Source organism: Megalops cyprinoides, chromosome 6 (assembly GCF_013368585.1).
Source record: "Megalops cyprinoides isolate fMegCyp1 chromosome 6, fMegCyp1.pri, whole genome shotgun sequence".
In the NCBI taxonomy this organism is placed as follows: Eukaryota; Metazoa; Chordata; class Actinopteri; order Elopiformes; family Megalopidae; genus Megalops; species Megalops cyprinoides.
In genome coordinates, this window is record NC_050588.1 from 20,953,389 (window position 1) to 20,971,995 (window position 18,607).

General features: G+C 44.0%; 2 protein-coding genes across 3 annotated transcripts; both read right to left on the reverse strand.

The window, feature by feature from the left end:
- Positions 1–548: 548 nt before the first annotated feature.
- On the reverse strand, positions 549–2,385 carry mustn1b (musculoskeletal, embryonic nuclear protein 1b). Its single transcript, XM_036531148.1, has 3 exons — positions 2,294–2,385; positions 1,824–1,947; positions 549–711 (listed from the first exon to the last, which is right to left on the reverse strand). The coding sequence occupies exons 1-3, from the start codon at positions 2,300–2,302 to the stop codon at positions 602–604; spliced, it is 243 nt and encodes an 80-aa protein (XP_036387041.1). The 5' UTR covers positions 2,303–2,385; the 3' UTR covers positions 549–601.
- Positions 2,386–4,910: 2,525 nt separating this feature from the next.
- On the reverse strand, positions 4,911–17,630 carry LOC118779182 (store-operated calcium entry regulator STIMATE-like). Of its 2 annotated transcripts, none has more exons than XM_036531147.1 (8): positions 16,437–17,630; positions 11,569–11,617; positions 11,037–11,132; positions 10,506–10,627; positions 9,606–9,718; positions 8,063–8,140; positions 7,557–7,661; positions 4,911–6,594 (listed from the first exon to the last, which is right to left on the reverse strand). In XM_036531147.1, the coding sequence occupies exons 1-8, from the start codon at positions 16,660–16,662 to the stop codon at positions 6,481–6,483; spliced, it is 903 nt and encodes a 300-aa protein (XP_036387040.1). In that variant the 5' UTR covers positions 16,663–17,630; the 3' UTR covers positions 4,911–6,480. The 2 variants fall into 2 exon arrangements, with proteins under 2 accessions (XP_036387040.1, XP_036387039.1); XM_036531146.1 differs by having other exon boundaries at positions 7,512–7,661.
- Between the last annotated feature and the right edge of the window lie 977 nt (positions 17,631–18,607).

Below are 18,607 nucleotides of genomic sequence, written 5' to 3' on the forward strand. Positions count from 1 at the left end.
AATATAAAATAAAGCTAGTCTGTCTCATCAAGCTCTCCCCCTGGCCCCACAGCAAATAACACAGAGCTGTGCTTCGACTGAAGACCATGCAGGTTTACAAAACACCAAGCCCTAAAGACTCACACCACACACTTACAGAAAAGTCAGGCTTAGCCAGTGTGGTAAAATAGAGCCTAAAATCAAAACATGAGAAACATAATATCAATATGATTCATTTTCCATTTTTACAAAGTATCAAGGTAATTACAGAGTACATTACAAAAATCATATAACGAAAGTAATTATTGCCTTTTTATATAACATGCAAACAACTGCCAACAATTGCGTTTTCTGGTATGTTAAACATAGATTCCTCATTGGATTTTTGGATCGCTTGGATTTTTTTCAATTCTAAAAGAAATTTCTTTTTTAAAAGGCAAAAAAAATCTACTGTTCTGTGAACAACATGCCACTGTGAAGCCACAGCTCATCTGAGACTGTGGGGATATTTCTGTTTACAGTGAGACCTGAGCTCTCAGATTCATCTCTCCAAATTGGATGACTCCATTCGTCTCTCTCTGTGTTGATTGACGTCTGTGACAGATGTCTCTGCTCCGCATCGCTACTTCCCGAAGACGCTGCCGCTGGGCGCGCCGCCTGGCTGTTGGATGGCTGTCTCTGCCCCAGTCCGCACCCCACTGAACACTGAGGGGGCCACCTTCCCCATACGCTCTGGAGAATACAGGTAACGGGTGAGTGACAGCAGGTGAAGAACACATACAGACACAACGAGGCAGGGGCATTGAAAAGCCCGCTGAGGAACTCATTTCTGTATTCTGGATGAAGCAATTTTTCTGCATTTCTTCAATATAACTCCAACTGTATTAAAAAAACATACATGATGGAAAAGTGTATGTCTGACAAATAAGTAATTTATCATAAATTAATACACTTGGTGATGCAATGATGAACAGAAAAGACAATTAAAACCTTTAACAACAGCAAGTGAGACAAGGCTGTGCAAGACTGCCCTGTAGATCTTTGTAAGCATAGATGTGAATACATAAAACATTTTTTAGACATTTTAACTACATTTGGGCAAGCATCACCTCAAGTGGCAATGTTGCATTTGGTTACAGAAATACAGCATTACAGTGACTGCTTTTTTTGCCTGCCTGGGCCCATGTCTGAGAGATCTCTGTCCTCTTCCTTATTCCCAGTGTAGAGGACAGAGATCTCTCAGACATGGGCCCAGGCAGGCAAAAAACTGGGAATAAGGCCAGAGACACACTGGCCCGAACACCCCCAGCACCGCCCTGCACACAACAAACTCTCTATAGAAGGAATGGAAAATTGTACACACTCAGTCGCTCACTTCCTCTTTCTCCTGGACCCACCCCCTTCTCTCTCACCCTCTAATTTCACTCTCTCCTCAATGACATTTTTATTTAGACTTTTAGATATGAAATCACAAATTTAACAATTTTTATAATGCAGCTTATTATAAAAAAGCTTCGGAAGACTCCTTTAAACATTTTAAAATGATTTTGCTGTTTTCTTACAGGAATGAATTCAATAATGTTCTGATTTTTGTAAATATAACTTGTATTTAACCAAAAAGACATGAATTCTCTTTTACAGTGACTGCTTAAATGACTGTGTATCCATTTTGAATGAAAAAAAATCTATAGAAGAGACAGCATAAGAATACTGTAAATTAATAAAAAAAAAATTCTTCTTTCTATTCAAGCTGATTTGCACTGTCCAAATACTGTACAGTATGTGCTGAACCCTCAACCCCCGCCTGGTCTGTTGTCATGGAAATGGAAAGAATCTCAACTCACCGCACTCCACCATCACTTCGTAGGTCTTGCTCTTCACCTCTCCCTTCAGCCCCAGTTTGTTTCGCGCCCCTTTCAGGTCCTCCTCCTTCATCACAGGTCGCTTCTTCTTCTTAACCTCGCCGGGCTGGCGGAACGAGGGCCGCAAGGGAGAGAAGGACATCAGAGGCAATACATGAGCCATTCTCTTCAGATGCATTCAGCGCCCACATCCACCCAACCACTGAACTGCTTAGCTGACAGGAGTGCTGCTGGGCCAGACATTCAATTCCTACTCCACCCTGTTTTCGGCTTCACACTCTAACGATCTGGCACAGCTGCCGTTGCAGTTCTTTCACTTGCAACAGTCTCTGCAGTACAATTGCGGCACAGACAACCCCTGAGTGATTACCAGTTTGGAGAATTTCCATTGCCCTTCTTTCAAGAAGAGTATTTGCTCCTCTCCCTTGACCCTCCCCCTAAAGTAACCTCACCTGAGACATGGTGCTGGTGGGAAACAGGCTCCTTATGGATGCTGGTGCTGGCTATAGTGTGGGGGTCTCTCTCCTACGCTTCTTGCAGTTCAGCCCAATATATACCCAGCTCACTGGAGGGTCGTCATTCTGCGAGTGACCCTGCAGTTGAGTCAGAGGGCGATCTTTGTCAGGGTGTATTATTAGGTATGACGTGACAGGGAACACAGCTGGGACTGGTGTTCCCTCATACCCGCCAAATGCCAGATGAACAGCTGAATGGGACAAAAACAACAACCTCCCGCTCCTCTGTTGGCCCCTCAGCACGTCATCCTCCTATCTAGGCATTTCCCAGCATATCCCCCTTCACATTCACATGTGTCTTAGACCCTTCTCACCGGTTTACCCCTTGATTCATGCCTTCCACTAACCCTAAGCCATGAGTCTTGTTCTGCTCTTCTGTGGAGAAGCGGGCAAACACTTCTCAGAAAAAACACAGGGGTATAGTTTATAAAAAAATGTAATTTATTTAAAAAACCAACAATAACCCCCCCCCCCCACACACACACACACACACACACACTTAACAATCAATTAAAACAATCAATAGTTTTGGGGGAAAGGTGAAGGCTCTTCTTCACACCTCTCCAACACAGTCAGGATTGGGGTAGGGGTGCTGGGGATGAAAGTGGAAGGCTAACTCAATCCAAATGAACTGTGCTTCATTGTAGACTGAAAACGCACTCTGTACATTATTTTTCTATTTTCAAATAAGACAACCTCAACCACAAGTTCTTTTTGAGGTCAAGGTCTTGTCATTCCCAATGTCTCACGCCAGGGGTGTGAACTATGACCAGTTCAAAACCAAACTATGGTTTTGTTGGAGTGGGGTGTTCATAGTTCACGTCAGTCCACCCTTAAAGAAAGTTGAGGTTACTAAACATCAGTTAGTGGTTCATATCAAGCTGGTACTTTGTACACTTACATTGACAAAAAATATGGATTGGCGTTGACAGCGAGGGGACCGATTTAACCCCTGACCTGGACTCTCACTCCTGCATGAACATTTCTGTGTCATCATAGCTCAGATTAAGCTCTGAAATCACTTCACTATGGAAGGGGCAGTCTGTGTGTACATGAGGCTGGAGGGGAGAGTGTATAGATAATACTTAGTGAGTCAGACTGTGACTATGGCAATGTGCGCATGTGAACGCATGTGTGTGAAGTTAAAAATAGCTGCTCTTGTTGGGCGGTGTAAATGTAGACCTGTTTATATTTGGGTCTCCCCCAGTTTCTGACTCATTATTGCTGCACCTGCTGGTGACAAGCTCAAGAGGGTTTCCTTTGTTATGCCAACTAATCAGATCCCCATTGTAATCCTCACTGAATTCCCAATGAGCTCCCCTTGGCTGATCCAGGATCAGCTGTCTTCACTCACTGGTATAGCATACTGTCCATATCTTCCACTCCCTGACAGACAGACACACACGACACACACGCACACACACACACACACACACACACACACGCGCACACGCGCACAAACACACATTCACACAAGTTTGTACATGACAAAGTACCATACAGCATCAATACCATCATTATTTTCATGGCGGAAAACACCAAACCTAAATACTCAAGAGCCACTTGAATAACTTTATAAACTTTATTGTAAATTCATATATAATGTACATCAAAACAGTAAGACATTTTAAAATATTTTTTGCATTTTTCTTCCAATTTCCCTGTGTCAGCAAGCAGGGTTAATGGTTACGATACCATGATTTGACTCTTCTTCAGTGACACACTCATTTGCACAAGAGCAGAACCACACAGTAGTAACGTGTCGTCATCATTTTCACGTGACCTGATCAGATCGAGCTGGCTCTTGCACAATCCCGGTCTCTTCAAGTTGGATGTAGTTAAATGAAATCAGCATGGTCTCCTTTGTGCAAACCACGCACGCACACACACTCATACACACACACACACACACACACACACACACACACACACACACACACACACACACACACACACACACACACACACACACACACACACACACACACACACACACACACACACACACACACGAAACAGGCAGACAGGGGAAATGAATTAAACTGTCCAGCTCCAACATCTGAGAAACAGGCAGGTTAGCAAAGGAAATTAAAAAGAAAGACTAATCTCCTCCACAGTTCCTGCCCGTCCACTTTCCCTGTTTGATGGGAATCTGGGAAGTCAAAATATTGCCGCCGTTCCATGCATACAGGAATGTACCATTACACTCCACTTTACTTTCCAACAGACAGCGTAAATACAGGATATCCCCACCACCACATCGACACACTCCCTCTCAGCATAAAAGACAATCTCTGAATGGCTCCGAAATTAATTTGTAACAGGCTTATAACTTAAATGATAATGCTGAAGTCCAATGTACCAATGCAAAAACTGAAAAGGCCATTAAGGTCTAGTGTTGTGCTGCCATGACAACATGAAATTATAATTATAATAAAAGTCACATTACACGCATACACAATCCAACTTGGAAGAAGGTCGAGGAGCAGGGGGTGGTACTGGCGGAAGGGGATAGGACCCCCCCCCGCCAATAATACACACACAGCACATCCCAAAAAACATCCAAAGAACACCGCACATGGGGACAATAGGCATTGTGCAAGAAAGGCACAAGTCCAGGGATGTGTACCTAAACATATTTCCACATCCCATAAGGATATCACATCACACAAGGATGCTTAGAATTGCCCCATAGTTTGGCCAATCACAACAAAACATACAGAAACACAAAAAGGACAAATAAATACACGACCAAACCAGGCAGCACACTGCATAACCCTGAAAAAGGCAGAGCAAGTCTCCTCACACTGCCACCCATAGTGAGAGAGCATATCGAACTTGTTGTGACCTGTAAGCACACTAGTCAATACTCCAGGCAAACAGCACAAGGTGAAGGCTCACCCACAAATCCACTTACACTTACACACTGTCCCATCCATGCTAACAACACGTTAGAGGAGCAGGTAACTGATAAAAATCTTTGCAGGTCTGGGTGTCAGGGGACCATGTGCTGTACTGCTTCATGTGCAAGACCACAACCATCACATCAGCCTCCCTTCAGAGGGCTAATGAGACAGGTCGCACCATCGTCCCTCTTGTGCCCTGGAGAGACTGGCTACATTCCGCTTTCAGAGAGAAGCACCTGAACCATCTGTTTTTGTAATAAAATAGGAATACATTCACAGTTAGTCACAGTGGTTAGTAACAGAGCAACTCCCTCTTTACAATATCTCACTTTGAAATTTACCTGTCTCTGTTGCTGTGAGGCGGACATTTGAAACACCCCCTAAGCCACTTAAACTTTCAAATCCCCCCAAACTCCTCAATCAAACCCCACCTGAGACCACGTCTGTGTTTGATCAACCACCCCATCCAAACTCCTCATTCAAACTCGACCAGACCCCAGAGTTCCTGAGGTATGGACCGGGACAGGTACTGCTTTAAAGATTCAGGTATAGATTTAAAGCTCATTAGTGGTTAGTCTGGATAAATAAATGTAAACAAGTGTAGTTATGAAAGACTAAGCTTAAGGAAGGTAGCCCCGTTCCATACGAGGCGATTTAAAGAGATGCCAGAACAATCTTAGCACCTTTCCTCAGCCCCACTGTCCAAACCACCGTGGTTCCTGTCGCATGAGCTCAACCACAGAAATCTCACAGGTACTGGCAGAAACACTGAGATGTGGAGAATACTGTCCACACAGGAATGACTGCTCAGGAATATAAGAAACCCTAGTAAGACTAGATTGATTGAGGGTGGAATCAGATGCATGATTCATACAACAGCTGTTTTTTTCTGTTGCACAGAAACAATGATGCAGATCATAAAACAAGATTGGAAACAAAAATTGCCAGAGGATGACAGCCAATGTTTGATGCTCCAGTGCTATTCCTAATATTAGAGATTTATTGTGACAACATACTATTAAAGTTCCATTACCGCAGATTGGCTGCAAGGACTTTGTTCTCCCTTTGTTCTTGATGGTCGGGCCACACTCAGGTGCTGTCCAGTTGGCTCCTTTGAACATGAATCCTCAACACTCCTTGTTCTGTTTCCACTCAGTATGGCAGACATGCCAGTTTTTTCAGTTTCTCCCCAGTAAGGGAAACCCAGGTGGACCTGGGTCAGACAGGAAGTTCAAGGCGGTGCTTCTTCTTCTTGTGCTTGAGGTCAGTCGGCCGGAGCAAATCTTCCTCCCCGTCCGACTCGTCCATCTCGTCGTCGGCCGAGATCAGGATCTGTGGGCAAGGGGAGAGACGGTGAGGGTTAAGTCTGACAAGAGACTAACACGCTTACCCGTGAGTCCAATCATTCATGAAAAGGAACAATGTCAGAAAGTTAAAACAAAAATTGACATTATGACAAAACAATTGATTCCAGTTTGAAATAGGACTGAAACAGAAGCTAAAGAGAGTGGAAAAAGTGGCTATAAAAAGGAGAATTTTAAGTATTTAAAGGACTGTGTGTTTTGAATTCTTAAATGAAAGATGTCACGGAAAATTATGCAAGTGACATGTTCAAACTTAAACAGCTCAGTCTACAATGAATAAATTATACTTATTAAATATGCTCAGTTTTGATGCAAGACAGAAACATCTATACTGGGTTCTTAATTTTAAGACACTTTACAACTGTTTTGTCTCAGTAAATGATGTTCTAAATGACAGAATAATATTATTCATAGTTTTGAATGCAGAAACAGATTTTTATCATAAATGGATTGGCTGTAACAGGATCAAGCAATATTGGCTTTCTCAGTGTTCAGCAATTCACGGTGCTATGACCTGTATAAGCACAAGCTCTGAGCATGATGCTAGACGGGAGTCATGTAATAACACACTTTGTGCAAAAGAGGCACTCACTATAGGCTACTGTGGATTCAAATTCAATGCTATCACTGTCATCTTTTAACAAGCCTTTTCCTTCGCATTCGTTGAATCATCAGCCCCGTGTTAAGGGTGCTTGACATAATAAATAACGAATACAGAAGAGACAGAAAACTGGCAATGTGTCAGATGTTTATTTGACTGCACCTTACAGTCATTGTGTGGTTATATCCCATTGCTGGTTTTAATGCACTATGCAATGTGGTGCTGTCACATCATGATGTAGTCATGATCTGACCTGTGATACCTGCGCTTGGGACAGGCCTCACCTCGGACTCTGACTCCTCGTGGGACAGCGCCCGTCTGTAACGCACCTTGCTGGTGCCACGGGACTCAGCTCCGCCCACCCTCTCCTCCAGCTTGGCTTTTGTCCTGCCCTTCTTCATCAGGAAATTATCCACCACCCAGAACATCAGTGCCTAGAGACCACAGGCAAACATACAGACACACACTCTTCACTGGGGCATGGATCCATAATACATACATTCTTCACTGGTGCTTGGTTTGATAACACACACTCCTCCCTTGAGACAAAAGCATTGTTCCCTGAAGCAACACACTCAGAAACACTCAGGAAAAGGATAATTCATGCATACTCTAGCAAAATCTTTCAAGGGCATTTTCAATAATAAGTAAACATTATCAGAAACATATATAATAAACTCAAAAACCCAAACACAGGGAACACTTCTGCTAAGCATGACAGGGAACACACACACATTCACTACAGCGTCAAAACAAAGAGCACCACGCTGGCGTCTGGTGTTACTGAGGAGCAGCACTGCATCCCGTGAGACTCATGAGGGTGACAGGCACTTACATTGACGAAGAAGGGGACGATGAGCATGACGATGGCCAGCTCCAACTGTGGGTTCTCTATGGGATTCAGAAGAGCAAGCTGCCACACACACACAAACAGACACACATACACACACATAAACACACAACAGATATCCAGATACACTCAAGCAGTAATAAACACACACACATAAATATGCACATGAACACACAAAAAACATACACCAACACACAGAAAAACACCCACGTATATGAATATAAATGGAGACACACAAAAAAAGAGACAGACACATACATGCACACACAGACACAGAGAGGCACATATCGCAAACAGACACACACGCACACATACACACACTGGTTAGACAAAAAGAATTGCCTCCGACACATTCAACTGTTTGGGTACAGGTAGAGTCATTTTGCTCGCTCCTTGACTCCGGTGCACAAAGCTCCAACAACTTTTTTGATTCATTATCACACCAGATGAGGAGCCAGCAGTAACTGAGTATGTAACACAGTAACAAAGTGATCACTCTGATATCACTCTGACATCACCAAAGACATCACTCTGTTGATTCTCTCACCCACAAAACAAGTTCTTCCTGTCTTTTTCTGCCCCCACCATAATCGATCTAACACTCTTCCTGGAACTGACAGACAAAGCAGACACGGTGTTCATGGAGGGTATTACAGGTAGGCAAACTCAGTGTAGTACAGCGGGTGATTCCACATTGGACAAGGCATAAATAGAATAAGCGTGCATTGTAATACATACGTATACAACACATAAATATTTATCACACTTTATTATTGCGGCACATATGTTTATGGTAGCCCTTATTATCACAGCGTTGTGTGAGGGACTGATGCATGTTTGAATATGGTCAGCTCGGTTGTACATGTACGGTTATTCCTGCAACTTCATTAGAGCCAATTTGTACTCGTAATTTGTAAGGTGGTCTTGTCAAATCTGCTAAATGACTACCGGTGAAATGTACACAGAAAGCCTCAACCTTGCATTTAGTTGTGCATGGTAAGCAACACCAGCTCATTAGTTACAACTCTGTACTTGCATGGTAAGGGATACAGATAATGACAGTGGTACTGTCCACTAGTTACAATGCATAGAACAGTGTCAGCTTGGTATGACTGTACTGATTGTTTAGCAAAGTATCTGGAGTAACTGGGGGAATTCTGCAGTGTTCTGTAAATTATACGAGCATAAAATACCATATGTGACAGAACTCTGTGACCGTTAACTCACACACAGTAGCATGGACACTTTGTTTCATCCTGTCAGTGCTTATCATGCACAAAGTCCAGTTGGGCGAACCTGTAGCAACGTTGTAAGCCATTACTAGCAGAGAGCAGCAATGCCAATATTTGTACAAGTGGTGCAAGGAGGTGTGTCAACATCCAAATGTACAAACTTGGCAACACTCTGTAAATCTAAGATCACAGACAGTACCATCAATGTCTTCTCATTTGTAGTGCCTGTTTAGTGCTGCCACCCTTACCTCCCATCACACCCCCCCCCCCACTCAACCCCCACCCACCCCCCTCACCTGCTTCCACTGTGGGATGAGCAGGACCAGGATAATAAGCACCTTCTCGAACATCATGATGAGGATGTAGAGGGCGCACTGGCCCGCCCAGGCCCTGCACTGCACTGGCTCTCCTGACAGAAAGATGGAAGGATGGCGTGTGAATTCAGTAAGGACTTAAAGAATGTGCAATATTGGGGCCTCGGTATCATCCCATCTCGAAATCAGATCCAATGTTAACAACAGCCTATGCAACTGAGATTTATGGCCTTGAACTGTGCCCTCGGCCAGTGGGTGACAAAATGTGGCTCAAAAACAAGCTGCCCCTCTCCCATGAAAATGGAAGGGAGTCCTCTGCATCTCAGCGATCCATGTGGTGGTGATTCTGGGAAAGTGTCACAACCTAAGAAAAAACATGGTCATTAGCCTCTGAATTCCCGTCTTTAAGAAGTCCTGTAAAACCAGTTCTTTTCGCATAGTCTTAACTGCGATGTAATAAATTTGGCTTGTCCCCCTTGGAAATAGTTGTGAAGCCTGTCAATTCAACTAACCTGATACAAACTATGACAAAAAGTTTGCAGGAGCAGTACCAGAGGAGAGGAAAATGGCAAATACCACCATATGAAAGCTTAAAATTGCATGAAAAGCAATTTTAATATTAGTGACTTTCACACAAAGTGATCAGATTGTCTTCTTGTAATCCAACTAGTCAAGACTGTAGTCAGGACAACACCTGGCTGACATACCACTGGATTGCAGTCCAGCACCATAAACAGAAAGGAACTTTAACTTTGGTGCCAGGATGAAATGAAATATGTCAGTCTTTTCAGAGAAGCCTGTCCCCCTAGTTCAATGCAGATGAGCAGATACACACTGCGCTATGCCTTCCTTCTCCCACGCCCCTGGCAGTGTGGGCCTTACCGTACTCCCCAAAACGCAGGGAGTCCCACTGCCGCCACTCCACCACCACGCTGACGACCCGCACGCCTGCATAGATCAGCAGCATGCCAAGAGATGCGTCCAGGAGGAAATTGATGAGGTACCTGCAGACAGACAGCCAATCAGAGCAACCTGGACACAGGCACAGCCAATCAGGTTTCTGCAGTGGGTGAAAAGACACACAACCACAACCTATCACGTCTCAACTATGGGTCAGCTATGATCTGTCTGATACCCAGATTCAATCAGAGACTCACACAAAATCACACACTCACAGACTTATCACCTACACACTCTATGTATTCATGTACATACACATGTACACAAATACATGCATGCAAACAGACAGTGGTAAACACACACACTCTCACACACACTCTCTCTCTCTCACACACACACACACACACACACACACACACACACACACACACACACACACACACACACACACACACAAAGACACATTTACACTCACAAATGTCCTGGTGGCCAGGCACCCAGACACACACTTACAGCGAACAAGGGTCCTCCTCAGTCAGGTCAGACAGGTAAACGTTGGCGAAATGGATAAACAGCATCCCAATGGCCTGTTTGGAGGTGTCCAAAAACCTGAAAGTGGGAACAGAAAATGCACATCTCACTCACCCTGGCATGGGTAACCACACTGCGGTACTGAAGACATGTATAGCATGTACATCCACTTGTCCACACGTGGAGATGTATGTGTTTGTTCAATTCAGATGTGATGTGGAGGTTTAGTGACAAGCTCTACAATGAACTGGACCTAATGGAACGAGCTGGATTTGTGATGCATTGGTTATATGCTTTCAATTCAGCCATGAGGGGATACTTACTCGTCTTGAACTTTTCAGCTTTCAAAAATCTGATCTGGTTGTTGTACTTTCAACTCACAAGCACACACACAAATCCAGTTATTTGTCTACTTGTGTGGCTGCTTTCAGCTTTAAAGTATGTGTAGCGCAGTGTCAGCAAACTGAAGGTAAATAACAGATAACAGGAGGAGATAACAGGCAGTCGGGTTTACCAGATCCTCCAGGGTCTTCTCTCATGCTTCGGCTCTCTAAAGCGCTTCACTGCCCAGGAGAGACAGAGAAAACAGAATAAGAGATTCCGCTCCTGCTTCCTGTTTTCAGAGAAATGCTAAGAATATAAAAACTAAGCCTAAAACAGGGCCATCGCCAAGCCTGCTGTCTTTCACTTGCTTAGTGGAAATTAAAAACACTTGTTACATATCTGACTGTCACATACTTCACCTGGAAAGTTCAGACATATAAATGGGTTCAAGAATTCATGAATGAATGGGTTATAGATGTGGAACTCCAGTGCTCCAACACTGCCCCGCACATCAGTACAAGGGCAGACAGAGTCATGGTATATCGGTAATATCACAAGTCACCAAATAGCTCCCTTTTAGGGAGTTAGGTCATTGGACTAGGCTCTAGGCCGAAGTACAGAAAAAATGGAGTCAAACACAGGGCTGAAATCTCCCTATTTAATGTGTGCTGTAACATCACTTCTGTTACACTGTGACTTGCTGACGAGACAACCCTGGCCTTTTCCACTCAAAGATAAGGAGAACACTACTGTGCATGCCTCAACAGACACAAATATTACACCCCACAGAGACTACTTCACTGAGTAAGAGAAAGATGTATAGTAATGCTGATAACTATTTCGTCCTCCTTCTCTCTCTCAGTCAATGTGGAGGAAATGAGAAAATGCAATTGTTTTGAGACTTACTGACAATAGCACAACAGATATTTTTGGATGATGGTCCTCTCCTCTATGGGCTGACTGTCAACATAATACATCATGCAGTTGTGATCATGATGTATTATGTTTGCAGTTTTGGACATTTTGGATATTTGGCAGTTGAACACATTGTAAACCATTCTTGATAAGTGTCAGCTCTGAGACTTACAGTAGTGGAAAGCAACTGCTTCTGTCTTGACTGTGTGTCTCACTTCATAACTTTGATAGACACATTGTACAGGAAAGGTAGTTAATCTCTTGGTGTCATTTCTCCTGATAGGCCCGGGGCCTCCAGCAGTGGGACCCTGCTTAGAGTTGCTGTTCAGTTCTTATCTTAAACTGAAGGAAACACTGCACGCCTAACCCACAAATTGCTCAGTGATTACAGCATTGACTATAGCCACATGGCAAAGTTTGTCGATGGTTGTGACCACTGTGGTGGTACACACATAAGGTCAAGAGTGCAATGACACCAAAGTTCAGTTAAACGGCCAAATACAGTGCCCACTCTCTCTCCATTTCCAATCTTTTAAACTGTCTCTGGCTTGTGCAGGGTTAATAAATGGCCAATAACACACACTCAGACGGAGTAAAGAGCAGCAGTTTTCATTCAGACTCCAGGTCTGAAGGCTGATCTAAGCAACTGTTAGTCATTCACCAGCCTAAAAGCTTAAAAATTCCCAGCAGGCCCATCTACACAAGAGCTTCTCAAGGCAGAGATGGAACACCATGTACCACAATGAAAGACTGCAGTGAATGCCATAATAGAGACTGCTTGCAGATAATGTAGTCTTCACATGACTCTAGTCGACTTACACCTACACCATTCAAATTTCAAAAACAGCTTTTTGCAAGAAAGCCTCACTTCAATCAAGTCAGGACAGCTAGGATTTCTTTTTCAAGCTGTACAGAGCAGTTTAGTTTTGGTGGGATACCACTGAACCCCTTTTTCTCCAGAGCAGAGTGTGTGCTGGTCAGATGTGATGGACTTACAGTGTTACCTGACTCCTTTTATTAGCATAGGAGTGAAGGAGACACATTCCACAAATCAATTTCTGTGTAGCAGGGAGCTTGACCTGAATGAGCTCTGAAATCCTGCACTGGCTGCCTTTTTATTGGAGGAAAAAGCACACATCTAGACAGAGCCAGTCAACATGGGCTCTTAGAGGGTGGGGCGGTGGAGCGGGTGAAAGAGGTATACAGAGGGAAGGCGGGGTATGACATCACTCTCTTACCCACAGTCAACAGGAGAGTGGCCTCCACCCTATTCCCAATTACTTCAGTCACACTACCAGTCATGCCAACACCATTTGGCAGATGGATGGCACAAGACTGTACGGAATCACCTCATTTTGGTGTCGTCCATTGCAACAGCTGTTGACAACTGCCTATTCTGATAATGTTAGCAGTTTTCACCCTTGCATGACATCCCCTCCCAATGCTCTGACCACCCGTAGGCCCTACCACATACTCTGACATGACGGAAATAGAAGAAAATTATTCTGTTTGCAGGCTCTAGTTCTGTTCCCACACCCATCAGTCAAAATTCGGGAGGAATTCTCAGGCTCGATGAATCAAGTGCCGAGGGGAAGGAATGTACAGTCCACTGGAGTTCCGCTCAAAGAAACAGCTGTCAAGCAGACCAGACCAGAACAAACAAGCCCCGCAGAGCAAACACTAATCCAAACCACTAGCAAATCAGTGGCACATCCCTCCGCCTATGCAAGTGGTGGGGAGCAAAGATCCATGAGGGCCATGGAGAGGAAAACTAATCAACAAATCAGTAGTGAAGTGCTCCTCTGGACCAACACTCAAACTCTGCCGTCTGCTGGAGCCCTCACAGGAAATGTGAAACAGCGACGGTCAATAAACACTGCAAGTCAACACAGAGTAACACTGTTCTGCGTGTGTGAGAGTGAGAGAAGGTGAAAGGACTGCAATTTTAAATCAGCCTTTGTACTGTTTGGTGTGAATGTGCTTGTGCAACACAAATTCACCTTTGTTATGCAAATAAGGCCACATGAATTGAATCAATTGAGTGAGGTGGTGAGAGAGAAAATGAGAGAGTGGATGTGTCTAATTGTCATAGTCAGTGGGGACAGCAGGTAGACATCAAGAGAAACAAAATTGCTTTTTTCCTATACCATTTTGTTGTTGATCCTTTAGTAATCATTTACAGAAGAATTGAAGCTTATATTAAGAGAGAGAAAAACATTATTGCCAGTGGAGAAACTTGCTTAGGATGCTTTGAGGAGCTTTGTCGTGGAACTGTCTGCCTGTCTGGTCTGTAAATGCACAAAACGGAAGAGGAAATGCATTCTCTACTCTAATGCAGTGAGGCCATCCTCTTCTTCATACAATGTCTCTAACTGGGTCTGGCACCGAAAAAAAACCAAAAAAAACAAACGTTTCCTACAAAGCACCAGGTTTGGGAGCAAAATCTGAACAGCATGTTAGCCAAAGTCGGGTATGAAAACAGCTCTAGGCACCTAACTGAACACAGAAACTAATGTATAATCTTTGCTATGCCAACTCAGTTCATCCACAGGGGGTCTCCTTTACAGAAACTCCCCCTCTACAGCCAATGCACCACAGCAGCACCGCACCCCATCAGAGGCCTCTCCCAGCACACCCATGCAACCCAACCTGAAGCCCCTCTGCCCCTCTCAATGGCTGTGCAGGAATCAGAATTTACTGCCTCCTTCCTTCCCTCTCTCTTTTTCCCCTACGGAGCCTGCCAGATCTCTCCGCTCTCTGTAGTACCATGGCCTGACAGTCGCACCGACCTCTCTCTGTTCTGAACACACTCAGTGGAGCGGAGCGGAGAGAGGCACATAAGGTAATGGATGTGACAGAGTTTTAATTAGACCTGCTCCTCTGCTGTGAGGCCTAGCTCTAAAAAAATGAGAGGAATGCTTGAGCGTGACACACACACACACACACACACACACACACACACACACACACACACACACACACACACACACACACAGACACACACAGACACACACAGACACACACACAGACACACACACACCACACCACACACACCACACACACATAAAAACCACCAGGTCCTGTGTCCACTGCACACATGTGCTTGTGTGTACAGATTTCAGCAAGACCAAAGTTTGGACCAAAACAGCAAAGGGGGCTGGGGGAGGGGGAGAAGTCCAAGATGAGTGCTCACACAAACACACACGCACACACACACACAAATACACACACACACACACACACACACACACAAGTCCAAGATGAGTGGTCACACAAATACACACACACCAATATGCAGTGAGTGCTTAAATCTGAGGCAACATCAGTCTGAAGTGTAGGTGATGGTAGGTAAACTCAGAATCCTGGCTAACTGTGTTGATGGATTTATTGCTCAGAAGTAACATTAACAATGTGATGCAAAACATAACATAACACAGATAAAAACATATTTGCTGGAAGACTGACTGGACACAGTTGTCTCAGATATTGTTTACTTGAAACTCAGGGACTGCATCTATGGGGGACGTGGAGTATAGTACAGTATTCAAACATTCATCATTCATTTTTCAAAATGCCTTTTAGTTTTGTCTTTCAGGAGAACAATACCAGTGACGGTGTATGCCAACAGTTTGTTTTGAACGTTCAGTCTAAAAATAATGCTAGGTGGCACACTGAGGCTGTTGACAGTGTTCTGGTGACTGGACTAAAATAAACCATGTAGCTAGCTAGTTTCCCTAGCAGACCTAATTCTTAAGTTTGAGATTATGTCATCCTATTAATCAGGTCACAGGGCTATACAGGAAACAGCATGGTCAGGATAAATAGGCAAGAGATTTCTGACCTTTCTAGAGTTCCAAAATTTGTCAGTACAGATGTGAACACAAAGAGCTGTTAAACATACACTCCTGCACACACCAAATGATCTCACTATAGTACACCCCTGACAGATTTTAGGCGGCGGGTGCATATGGTTGCAAGATGAAGGCTGTACAATATACAATTGTATAATAAAACATGAAAATGTGATAGTGTATCATTTTAAAACTTCATCAGAAAGACATAATAATAAAAACGACGACTGCATTTACATGAAACGAGCTGGCAGGATTGTGAAGGGGAGGTCCTCACTGACACTGTACTTACACATCAGCGTGCTAAAGGCCACGACACCGAGTAGCCCTTGCAGAAAGATGCCGAACGAGTCCATTAACGCGCCGTTCTCGCAGCCCCGGTCGTGAGGATCCAAGGTGGGACTGGCTGACGAGTTTTGGGAGGCGGAGGCGGACAGAACCACACCCGAGACAACCCCTTCGCCGGCTCGGGTTAGCGCCCTTACTGCGCTCTCCCCCATGGTTAACAAATGAGCCATGCTGAATAAACCTGAACAGCACACCGTTGTGGTGCACAACACACCGCAGTAAATATCACTTCAGTTCATATGCTACTTCCACTCCACCGGCTGTGTTGGCTGCGCTGTCCTCTCAGGTATCAGCAGTCTTGGAGTCGTTGACAGATACGCAAAACCGAGAGGATATCAGAAGAATGCAATTGATTCGTCTTCGTTTGTACAGCCTTCCCATCCTCGCTGCAGTTACTCCGATCGTTAGTCTCACCAAGGACTGGGAGGGGATGTTAGTTCTGAACGTCGAAAACAACATTTATCATTAACGTTAGCCAGCTAGACTAGCTACTTGTACTCAGTGGAATAGCTAGCAAGCTCAGTATAGTGGTATCATCCTCATCGCCAGTTATTAGCACTCATCTAGACTGGCTATACTCAAAACATGATCTAGCTAGGTTAACTTGCCAGCTACGGTTTTGTGTACAAAAGACAACAATTCCAACGATGAAAGCGCTTTATCCACGCAAAACACAAGCATTAAAAATCATGCCTCCCACCACAGTTTCTAGCTAGCTAACACACTATCTCCTTGTCGCAAGCAGTTTTAATCATAGTGAAGGTGTCCCTTTCAGAAGACGACAGCAGGACTAATCAACTACTTAGTCGGCTGCCAAATTAGTTTCCAAAATATGTCAAAAGCAGTGTTGCATGATCTCTGGCATCATGCCTCTGGTATAAACATCCGGCGAGCAGCGGATTGATGAACGCGACAGTAGGTTTTACACCTTGGATGCACAGCTATTAGCACAAGCTAGCCACAATGACCCACTATTCACAGAAACACGTGAAGTACACGTCTGTCAACTCGCCATAGGAGACAGGTAAACACATATACTTCAGTTTGCTGACTAACTGTATGATAAACGTCCGAAAGTCTTCCTTTTTTATTATTATTTCTGATCTTCCTGACTCGTGCCCAATCATGCCGCTTCCTTATCCACTTGGGCCAACATGACGTTTTGGATCCCCCTTGTCGTCGCTTTTAATGAGGTCTTGTGGTGGCACCCTGGGAAATGTAGGGCAGTGTGGCCATGTGCGCTGGAGAGTATAATACTGTACGTATGTACGTAATGAACGTAAAATAACACCATGACACCGTCAACAAGACGTGAAAAAATGACTTTTTATTTTTACTGCTAAACGTGTACTACAATGTGCATTAGCTACATTCACGTATTTCTGCAATAGTGTCGACTTTCCACACAACGTCAGCAATGCCACAGTTCACGGTCTGTGTTAGGGCGTCACGCTGCGCAGATTCACTGATCCATACATGGTTCCTCTGATTCACGCTGCTAACTAGGCCTACATAGTCATAGTCAACGCTTCTTTCATCAGGATGTTCCATCTTTCTTGCTATACTTAAGTCGCCTAGTGGTAATTTGCTGTGTTATTATGAGAATCAGTACATACTATTGATGTTGGTAAACTAATTTTATTGAAATAACAAATAGGAATTTCTCTATGTCAGAAAAAGCTGTTAAATTTGAACTGCATTGTTGTTACAAAACTTACCTGGGTTTTGACTGAAGGTACTTGGGTATGACTATACCTTAAATGTGATCTGTGGGGTAACTGAAAGGCAGATCGTAGGGGTGCTCTGGATAAGCTTGATGGTGGAAAGTAAATTCCAGGTATTAGCCTTTTTGGGATACCTCATAGCTGACTCATCCACAATTTTGAATTCAGAAGTGCAGTTTTCTTCACATCTGGGTTTCAGTCCTGGAGTAGAATTTGATTCTTTGACACTAACCATTCAGTTATCATTTGAAGAGCATGGAAGCTGGGTTCATTTACAGCAGCATGAAATGCACGGTTCAAATGCATCAAAAAGCTGTTTGTCCTCAGGGATACCCCTCTCATTGTTGTCAATATTATTCCAGCACTATGATGAGACACCCAGTTTCAGGGA